We start from the raw sequence: 11,317 nt of genomic DNA, 5'->3' as shown, positions 1-11,317 counted from the left end.
AAAGCTATACAAATATTTTTCCTACTATGGTAGCCAATGACGCCTCAGAACTGTCAATTTCTAACATTCTTCCAAATATCTTTCTTTGTGTTCAACCAAACAACCAATTTATACAGATTTGAAAGAACTAGAGGGTGAGTAATTTCTGACAGAATTTTCATTTTTAAGGGGACTATGCCTTTAATATTTGCAACATTACTTGTAAAGTGTTACCAAAAAAGCGTATTTCTGCCAACAGGCTGTAGAGGGCAGTACAGGGCAGATAAAGCCATTTTAAATCTTTTAATTCATTAATAAAGTCATGTCTTAACAGGAAATTAAAGTCAGAAGAAAGCTGTAGAAATAAATATCTTTATTATAAAGAATCCTGGACATAATAAATAGTTTTGGTTCATATTACATATATCCAATAAGTGTGAACAGATTGTGTGGAATATATCAACTACCACACACTTCTTCTGTTGTTTTAACAAAGAGGAAATGTTTACTATAAAACATTACTCAGTGGTTTAATGTTGTAGGCTAATATTGATTGACTCTGTATTTAAGAATACATCATAAAAATATGGTATAGTGATGAACACCTCCCTCCCCAATGACTTGATCTGAGACTACCAGTCAGTGCTAAAACTTGATCTCACCTGAGTAGTAAATGCATTCACTCAGTCTTTGGTCACAGTCTCAAGCTGTTGGTTACAGTGCATTTTATAACAGCTAAGGGGGTTTAAGGCACTCTGCTTCATGTCGTGCCACAACACCCTTAGCTGTTATAAAATGCACTACCCACTGCTTCTTGGGGCTTATTGCTTTATTATCCTCTAAAATTGTCCTAAATACATTTTAATAATAACTTTGGTAATTGGAATACTTCAATTAATGTTCTTAGGTTTTTCATTCATTCAGTGCATTTCTTTTCATGTCTTTATGGGGTGTGGATCTATGGAGCAGAGGTAGACTAAAATAGTAGATGATCCCGAGACTGATGCAGACACAAACCAGAGCAGCTCCAACTGTGTTGCTTATGGTGATGTCTGGGGCACTGATCAGCAGCTGTGACCGTCGTAGCACCATGTCAGTTTCTATAGCCTTCATTTGGAAGTGTGTCCCAATGACTCCACACACGTGGAACAGCTGGTGACTGTGTCCTGTAGGGGTCAGAAGAGAGCCATACACATGATGGAAGTGCTTAGCAATAGAGGCTGTGTGTGAAACCAAAGACTGCTACCTTTTTAATGTGCTTTCTTAAAAAAAATTAATTCCACTGAAATGTTGGTGTGTTGAGTAGTAGCATTTAACATAAGGCCACAGTACTACAGTATATACCTTTTAAGACTAATTTTAAACCCAACCAACCTGTATAATTCTAATAATGTTTGTATTTCGAAACAGTAAAAAACACATTGAGCAAAATATCAAGTATTTATGTAGTGTCAGCATTACTCACCTATATAATCAAAGCGTCCAGGTGCCAGTCTCTCAGGTAGATGCGTTGCAAACAGGAAGCCAGTAAGAAATGCCAATAGTGTATGTTGAACATGAAAAGAGTTTGCCTCATTATCAGTGCAGCCCTCGCCTACACACAGAACTAACTAGAGAGAAATAACAGATCAACGATTACATTATTAAACACATCCATTTTTAAGTAGTTTTCAGTAACACGCATTATATTGTGTATGGTAACAAAAAACAATTCCATAAACAAAGACCTAAAGCATAGCCAAAGAGGAATGTTCATTTTCTGACGTAACAACATTGATAAACAAATAAGAAATGATAAACAGATGAAACAAATAAAAATGTATGTGCTTTTCCCAGACTGCTTTTTATCTCAGTGATCATGTTTAACAGCCTGGGCACTGAAAAAATGCATACAGAAACTTACCCTATAGAAGAGAGGTATGTTGTCAAACAGGTAGGGGTAGGTGAAAGCTAGAACCCGAAACACCTTACTCCAATTCAAGCTCTCTCTCTCAGAGAATCTGGAAGATAGTGACATGTAAACACATTTTTGTGTTCACTAGTGATAACTTGAAATGTTAGCAATAACAACAGTTTCAGTGCATTTCCAGTGAGCTGAGAGGTTTTATGTAATTTAGGTAGCAGATGTGGGTTGATTGTTAGACCGGATTTGAGGTATGAGGCAGAAAAAAGAAGAGATTTAGTGCATGGAAGAATTCTACAGCGTCAGAAGATTCTGGTCAATTCTGTGTTTAATGTTACCTGTCGTCGATGTTATGGGTATAGTGAAGGAATGAAAAACCAAGCCTTAGCAAAAAAAGTAAAATTGAAAAAAATATTCTGCAATAAAGCTGCCATGCAGTTATAGTAGCCTTGTCCGAATTTATAACATGATTCATTTCAATGAGCTGTACAAATTTTATGAATTTCAGGAACTTTTTCAGTGCGCTATTTTGATTGTAGGTAGTAGTTTGGAACTAATAACACGAGTTTACCACAGTATACGGTATGTGTAGATAGATAGCATGTTACAGATGCAGTTATCAATACATTTTGTACAAAATCTTGATCTGTCTCAGATCTCTGCAGGGAATCATTTAGAGTCTCTATAGCCAATCATTAATCGGGTGATTCTCACGAGATCTTGGTTTGAAGATGTCAAACATCATTTTCCTAAATAGACTTGCATCAACAAATTTATTTTTTATTCATTAAAAACAAGACATGGCATGTTTAAAAGCATTCATTTTAAAACTTTTACTGAAAGTTTAACACAATTCATTAACACTCATTACCGTAACCATTTAAAACTGTCAATCCCACAACATGTTTTGCCAAAAAAAAAACTAAGCAAAGTTTTTATTAATCATACAAGACTATAATAAGTTATATTTTAATAGAAAATTATACATGTAAAAATGTTTAAATACTGAAAACTTCCTGTATCGGTAATGAGAATGAAAAAATCTGTTTGTGTTAGACATTTGAAATGTACACAAATGTTACAGAGGATGAAAATATCAGTCATGGACACTTATTTTTTCCCTTTATTTCTTCATTTTTATTATACATGAATATTCTGTCAATTATTCTCTTTTTTGGTATTTTTTGTCATTTAAGCACATTTAGTAGAACATCTAATTGTTTTTTTTACACTGTTTTAACTTTACTTTAAATTACAACATATAATGCACTCAGACAAATTGGGACGCATTACGGTTATGAGAGTTTCAGCAGAAAAAGCATTAAAATACATAAATAATCCATTCCTATGTTAAAATTACGCTTTGTGCAAGGCAGAGAACACAATTACAGTATGTTTATTTTGACTATATTTTTGTGTTACCGAATTATGTTTTTTAATTCAATATCAGTGGTGTCGTGAGAATGACCCAATCTCAAATATTTTCCACCAGAAGTATGTAACCCACATTTATGCATCCTGCATTTCTGTTATCAGTATGGTGGTCTATCACAAAAGCAAATGCGTGGTTTAGAATGAAATGGAATATTACCTTGAGTAGCAGGCCAAGCTGGTTGAGAGTATGGAGTTAAATACAGCAATGGGGATGTAACATGTGTGAAAGGTGCTATTGACCCATGCATCAGGTATAACATATGCAGAATAGCTGATCGCTGAACCTGTAAACATGCAATCAGTCACATGAATGCAAATGTGGTGTGGATGACTGAAGTGTGGTACATTAAAGAGGTATTAAAGTGTGCTAGTGCATGAAACAGGAACAAAACTTTTGAATAACAACTTGAAATGCATTTACTGTATTACATGAAGTATTTTTTTAACACTGCGTATGGTTGTGTCATGTCACCTATATTTGCATCAGTTGTTTAAGAATTTAACTGTATCTGTTTCATATGGGACTTTGATCCTTAAACTTTGAACTTAGGTAATATTTTCCATAACAAACCACTGAACTGGTGTGTGTGTGTGTGTGTGTGTGTGTGTGTGTGTTCATGTTTGTATATCCCGGTGGGGACCTAAACCTGAATACACACCAACACATGGGGACTCGTGTCACCGTGGGGACCAAAATTGAGGTCCTCATGGGCAAAAAAGCTAATAAATTGTACAGAACAATATTTTTTACAAATCTAAAAATGCAAAAAGTGTTCTATGATCTTTAGGTTTAGGTTGGGTTAGGAGATAGAATATACAGTTTGTACAGTATAAAAACATTACGCCTATGAACTGTCCCACGGGGATAAGTCAACGAAGCCTGTGTGTGGTGTGTGCTCGTGGTGTGCATGTCTCCCTTGTGTTGTGCGTGCGGTGCGTTGACCGAGCGTAGTGCGCTGTTCGCGTGCGTGTGCGTTGGCGGGCTGTGTGCGTGTGTGTCAAGTGTGTGTGTGTGTGTGTGTGTGTGTGTGTGTGTGTGTGTGAGTTTCTCTTACCAAGACTGTACAGAGATAGAGCCCCGTAGTCAAAGAAGTAGCAGATATGTCGGGCACGAGTAGACATGGTACTGAAGGTATGGGCACAGCTGGAGGCCAATGGGTACACACAACAGGAGAACAGATAGACCAGAAGAGGCCATGTGTACTCTTCATACCACACATTCTCCGTCAACAAAACAGTCATCAGCTTCCATAGAAAATACCTGATGGAGAGGATAATGTGATGATCACAAACAACAATGTTTATGCAGCAACAGACAATAAATGTAGTGAAATAATAATTCCATGAAATTTTCTTTGGTGGATTAAATTTTATAAACAATACATAACACAGAAAAAAATGTGTTTTGCATGTGTGCCCTGTGGTCCACTGAGAAAGTATCTTTAAAGCATTTATTCATCTAGTTTAATCTTAATGTATTGAAATTATTCTTTGTTAATTCATTTTTGTTATAAAACATTCATGTACTGTATACTTATACAATTTTAAATTGTAATAGCATATGTAGAAATTAACATTAAACAGAATTAATAAATGCTCTGAGTGTAATGTCTATTGTTATCTCACAACTACATGCATTACCTATTGTTAAGAAGCTTACTGTAAAGTGTTACCTAAATGATTAACCTGCCCTGACTTGCTCAGAGTTTGTTACTAGGGATGAATCAAACAGTCAAGAGCATATAAAGTAGATAAACACAAACTAGGCTTGTTTCTATACAGACATACAGTACAGTACAGTAAAGGGTTGAGCACTAATACACAGTATAAAGGTTCGAAAAGGAGATACTTTCTAAAGACCTTTAACGTAAGAGCATCACAATTTTTCAAATTGAACAATTTCAACTCTGCTCTAAAAAATATATATATATTTCAGTCATGCCACACTTTCACATGTTTGATTTACTCTTTCTTGCTTTTAAGAGCATTAGTGAGTTAAGTATAACCAAACATTAATGTTGTGTCAAATTACTGATTCCTACTTCTGTCCTTCCATTTACTGTGTATTTAAGCACTGCGTGCGATCAGAGGATGTGTTAGCTTTGAGATATGGTGTGCTTAAAATAGAAGGTGTCATGAAACTGCATTGTTTCAATTGAGCTGCACATGGAAATATGAGTGCAGCTCACTGGGGACTTTTGGAAGTTATGTTCTGCGAATACTGTATGTGCTTGACTTGTTTACAAGTGTGAATGCTTGTTGTCAAGCGCTGAATGACACCTCGCTTGGTTGAAACATGTTATGTAATGACTGACGGTTGTAATGACTATATTTTAGTTCCATTGACAGATCTGAGAAGGATGTTCTCTGGAATAAAGGATGCTATGACAAAGCACACAATGCTGATCGTTTGCGATAAACTGTCAGAATTTTAAAAATGCACCTTGGACAGGACTTAACAGCTAAGCGATAATAAAAAACGCTGTATTTTCCACATACCGTGCATGTTTGTATCTCCTCTTTGCCCCGCCTCTCTGAAACACGCAGATTTTTTACAAAGCTCATCGCTCTGAAAAGCGAGGTGTGCTATGATTGGCCAGTTAACCAGTGCGTAGTGATTGGTGGAATACTGCACACTGCTTAACATATTTGGAACATTGGAACAATCAGCGATTGTACTGACAGGTACGCCCACCTTACTTGCGTATACATTTGGGCGGTCTTCGTCAAATCATACCACGAACTGACGTAGATTTGTGGGGGTGTGGTTACACGAGGCGTTTCAGGCAGGTCTGGGTGAGCGTTCACTTTTAGATAGAATGCATCTTTTGTTCCTACACTTTCATTTTTGCAATTTAACGTGTCTAATACATGCATGGGCAACTTATAACACACCAAAGACACAGAAAAACACATATTCGCGCCATATGACCCCTTTAAAAGTGATGGCAGACCTTCAGCAAGCATAAGTCTCCCAGGAACAGCCCAGCTAGGTTCAACCCTACGCGAGTAGTGTAAGAATCCACTTTGGGGCTTCTCTTGCCCATTTAAAAGTCTCTGCAAATGGTACACACTTTCTCTAACTATCGTTGGCATGGAACATAGTCTTGTGTGATTTTAGCTGTGTAGTGCTCTTCATCCTATATTGCTTGTGGAGTATTTGCTTGTGGAGTCATGCATCGGTCAGTTATAGGAGGAAAAGATTTAATGTAAATGTCAGAGCAAAAGGAGGATACCGCTGTTGTCCTTTTGAAACCTTGTATCTCCATATTTCGTGATTTTTGTTTTTTGCCATAAATCATTATTATTAGTCATCCTTTATGATAAGTGTCAACTTTGACACCACGTATGCAGTCATTGAAAAAGTTCAGTGTTTTTTTTTCATTTTCCTGAAAACTAATTTGGACAAACGATTTTTCAGAAGGACAGCGAAGATATGCATAAAAAGAGAGAGAAAGCAAGCAAATATGAGAGACAAAGTATGTACAAACAAACATTTTACTGTACCACGTTGGTAGAAAATGTGTCCAGACATTGAGGGTTTCGTTGGTGAGCTGAAAGAGACTGAGCACACAATCTGTGGCCGAACTGCGAGGGTGTCGATAACCAGATATAATACTGTCCTCGTGGAACGCCTGCAATGAGACAAGAGTTCTTAAAGAGATGCATAGAGTTGCAGAAGCATCTCCACATTTAACCACAGACCTTACAACAGCAAATGCAGACAAAAAATATTTTCACACCACAAAAACATTGTTTTAAAAATGACTCTATGTATTCGGGTAGACACCTTGGAACTCTTGTACATCAGATTGCAAGATAATTAAAGGGTAAACAAAGAAAATAACAATCAAGTGATATAACGTACCTGACATTTTACAGTATAAATCAACTTCAAGTATATACCCTTAATGACTAACATCATGTAACATCAGTTTATGTCATCCATTTGTTATCTGTTATCTAGTTAGCTTTCGTCCCCCAGGTCAACTTGGACATTTCTTGGAGGAGTTGGATGCACTTCTGTCATCCTTCCCTGAGGATGGTACTGGTGGTACTTGGAGACTTCAACATCCACACTGGAAAACCGCAGGCTGCCGACGTCAAAAACCTGACTGCATCGTTTGACCTCAAGCGAGTTCCCACTTCAGCAACCAATAAGTCTGGTAATCAACTAGATCTTATCTACAAACGACACTGCTCCACTCATCACTTTCAGGTCACCCCGCTGCACACGTCTGATCATTTCCTCATCACTCTTGATCTCGACCTAACTTCTCCAGACACAACACACGCTTCCCCACATTCTGGCACAACCTACGTACACTCTCTCCCTCCCGCTCATCCTCTGCGGTCTCCGCCGCGCTCCCTCCCTCTGAACAGCTCTCTCTGTTAGATACTAACAGCGCCACCGACACTCTTTGCTCCACACTAACATCCTGCTTAGACAGATTATGCCCGCTTACATCTAGACCAGCCCGTGCATCCCCTTCTGCCCCCTGGTTATCTGATGTTCTCTGTGAGCATTGTGCCAGGCTCAGGTCTGCTGAGAGAAAGTGGCGCAAATCTAAAGTCAACAACTCGCCTGACTCTCGTAGCCTACTCTCTTTAAAACCTTCTCTGCTCTTCTTTGCCCACCTGCCCCCTCACCTTCATCGGACTTAACAGCTGATGCAACTGCAAGGGGTCCGCTATACTGTTTACTCACAGGCAACTTTTTGTTAAAATGTAAAGCATGGGTACAGAAATATTACAACCAATGTTCTCTTTAAGCTGCTACCGTAGTGATGGTGCTCGTCAAACAAGTTGGCCCAAAAATAACGCGGACTCGTTGCATGTTGCTCTCCTTAGTATATGATGCTCAGCAGAAAAAACTCGAATTTTCGTGCATTGCTGATCCACGAGAAAGACAACGGAGCTCAGAACGATAAAATAGCGCTGTGTTCTGCAACACACAGAGAAGCGGATGAAAAAAAAGAATGACACTTAATAAAACGGCCTGATTTTACAACAGAATGAATAAAATCTGCCCTAATTTCTTTCGCATCCAGAGACAACCTCTACCTACACTAGAATAGTCTTTGTGCCATTATGTCAGTCATCTCATTGAAGCCTTAATAAAAACTGGTTCAGGACTGGTTCAAGTAAATGTTTAATTGTCCATCTCACAGTAAAATGAAAATGTATGATGCTGCAAATCCCTTAAAATAATCAAACAATCTATATTAACAATAAAAATAATACACAGAAAAGTATGTATATGCAACAATAACATGCATAATAGTGCTAATGTAATGTCTTAACATAATATTGCTGTGACAATAGGGTTGTTTATTTTTAAATAGCTCCATTTACACATTTAGTATAAGGGGGTCCCTGCTCCATGCATCTCTCATCTAAGGGGTCCTTGCCCCGAAAAACGTTGAAGACCCCTGCTCTACAACATTAGAAAATTAGACCTTTCCGAGTCTGAGTATGCTATGCAAGTCCTCCTGTCCAGACTGGACAATTGCAGTGCGCTACTGGCTGGACTCCCAGCTTGCACAACCAAGCCTCTACAGATGATCCAGAATGCAGCAAGAGTGGTCTTCAATGAACCGTAGAGAGCACACGTCACTCTTCTCTTCATTTTTATTGCACTTATGCTTTTTGTTGTCCTTATGTTGTTCCAATTGCTTCCATTGTTTATCTCATTTGTAAGTCGCTTTACTGTAGATAAAAACGTCTGCTAAATGTTTAAATGTAAATGTAAATGCATTTGCTATGATTGTCTTTCGATAAATGAACTTACCTTGGGCACCTGGTGGACAGTGAAGACGCGTGGTAGTTTAATTATGCTGAACATGTTCCCCAGATGAACGGCCCTGACTGCCCGAGTCAGAGATGAATACATACAAGCACAGCCAGGTACAGATGCACATATAAACATTCCACTCCACCTGTTCTGTGACCAGCATGGTTAACCCCACCCATTTACTTACACCTACAGAAATAAATCTCTACAATAAACACACCCACACATGCAGCAAACACCTGACATACCGGCTACTGCTGAAGCATACACACACACTGGTTCAGCATTACATTGTTTTAGACAACAGACCGTTTCACTTGAAATTAGGTCTTTAAGTTGTGTGTGTGGTACAAAGAGAGCAATATTTCTTGAGTTTAAAGAGAAACAGATTAAATAATACAAATCAGATATTCACAGTGAAAGTTAAAGACATACTGAGAAGCTATTATTTCCTCATAGTTGTGGATCGCAGCATGTAAAACAGGTTTCTCTGTTAATCTTGAACTCCAGGTTACACATTCCTCCAGAAAAAAGATCAATGTTTTGTATTATTACATTGCAAAGCAGGCAAAGTGGGATTGCCTGTGAGTGAGTTTCCTGGGCTCTTCAGACATGGTCAGACAGGTCAGGGTGGAGTGTGTTAGTTAGTGTTAGTGTGTCAGCGCAGCTTAGTTTGTGCAATGAATAAAGGGTGTGAATGAAGGTAGTTGGGAATCGATCCATTGTATGAATGACTCTTTCTCTCGGTCTCTCTCTCTCTCTCTGATTCAAGTGAGCTTTAATGGCAGGACATGAACAGTAGAACATACTGTAGCTATATGACAATCCTCTGATCTATGCCTTTACAATACATCGATGCGTCATTTCTACTCGAATGCCTTTTAGTAAAAATGGAATTATGTTGGGGGGATAAGCTGTATATGGGATAGTTTTAAACAAGGTGTTTTTCATGCTTGTTTAATGAAGCATAAACAGTTAATGTATGCACCTGTGGAACAATCCTACACTGCAAAAACTGATGTGTTAAAAAACAACACACATCACTGTGTTAATAGTATAATGACACATGCTGTGTAGATTTTTACACACATAGTGTGCATTTTATTAAAAAAATACCCCTGGAAAGATTAACACAGTAAATGTGTTATCTCCTGAAGGGAGGGTGTAATTTTAAAACTAAAAATACTTTACATGGTAACACATTAATTGCTTAAAAACACACATTTGTGTGTTAAATTATCTGACACAATTTGTGTGTTAAAATGGCTTGCACACATATTGTGTTAAATTTGACACAACATGTGTTGTCCCTGAACACACTCCCATACATGTGTTAAAATTTGACACAACATGTGTCATTTTTAACACATCACTTTTTGCAGTGTAAAGGCACTAACTTAGGACACTAAAGACACTTTTACTGACTCAGAAAAACACCAGAACTGAAGATTTCTAAGAATCCTGCTCAGACTTTCAGCATTGTCGACTCATCCAGACTGGAAATAAAAGTACTAGAATGTACAATAATACAACATGATTTAAGTTTTAAAAACTGAGTTGTCTGTTTTTGCAAATTAACTCTTAAAATATCTCTATCAAATCTGTAAAACTAACATTTATGTATCAAGACATTGAAAATATCTTCATACAAATATTTACACATTTTAAATTGGCTGGAAATAAAATCATAATCATTTATTTTAATGAAGGCAATACAAAGGCCTTTTATACTAATTAATTACAAGACTTTGATATTTAATATTTAATCATGTGTGTAACAGAAATGAACATATGTGACCCTGGATCACAAAACCAGTCTTAAGTAGCACGGGAACATTTTTAGTAAAAGACAAAAATACATTGTGTGGGTCAAAATTAACGATTTTTCTTTTATGCCAAAAATCATTAGGATATTAAGTAAAGATCATGTTCCATGAAGATATTTTGTAAATTTCCTACCTTAAATATATAAAAACTTTATTTTTGTGAGTGGATGGCCTGCCACAGTGCCCCTGATTAACAACTTCAAAGGCAATTTTCTCAATAGATTTTTTTGGGCTCTCAGATTCCAGAGTTTTAAACGGTTGTATCTCAGCCAGATATTGTCCTATTCTAACAACTCATACATCAATAGAAAGTTTATTTATTCAGCTTTCAGATTATGTAAAATCTCAATTTCGAAAAATTGACCGATAAGACTGGTTTTG

At 37.2% G+C, this 11,317-nt stretch overlaps 1 protein-coding gene across 1 annotated transcript; it reads right to left on the bottom strand.

Moving 5' to 3' along the window:
• Nucleotides 1-350: 350 nt before the first annotated feature.
• On the bottom strand, nt 351-9,368 carry paqr5b (progestin and adipoQ receptor family member Vb). Its single transcript, XM_057339911.1, has 7 exons — nt 9,108-9,368; nt 6,824-6,951; nt 4,372-4,577; nt 3,474-3,600; nt 1,883-1,979; nt 1,445-1,589; nt 351-1,145 (listed from the first exon to the last, which is right to left on the bottom strand). The coding sequence occupies exons 1-7, from the start codon at nt 9,243-9,245 to the stop codon at nt 892-894; spliced, it is 1,095 nt and encodes a 364-aa protein (XP_057195894.1). The 5' UTR covers nt 9,246-9,368; the 3' UTR covers nt 351-891.
• Nucleotides 9,369-11,317: the final 1,949 nt, after the last annotated feature.

Source organism: Triplophysa rosa, linkage group LG1, assembly GCF_024868665.1.
Source record: "Triplophysa rosa linkage group LG1, Trosa_1v2, whole genome shotgun sequence".
Lineage (NCBI taxonomy): Eukaryota > Metazoa > Chordata > Actinopteri > Cypriniformes > Nemacheilidae > Triplophysa > Triplophysa rosa.
Note: the sequence above shows the minus strand (reverse complement) of the source record. Positions and strands in the feature narration are given on the sequence as shown.

Bases quoted from the DNA above. Each gene is read 5' to 3' on its own strand.
- paqr5b (XM_057339911.1), bottom strand. From the start codon at position 9,245: ATGTTTATATGTGCATCTGTACCTGGCTGTGCTTGTATGTATTCATCT. The intron at 4,578-6,823 runs GTACAGTAAAAT...CCTCTCCATCAG, and splicing joins ACACATTTTCTACCAACGTG to GTATTTTCTATGGAAGCTGA. The intron at 1,980-3,473 runs GTAATATTCCAT...ACTATCTTCCAG, and splicing joins AGCTTGGCCTGCTACTCAAG to ATTCTCTGAGAGAGAGAGCT.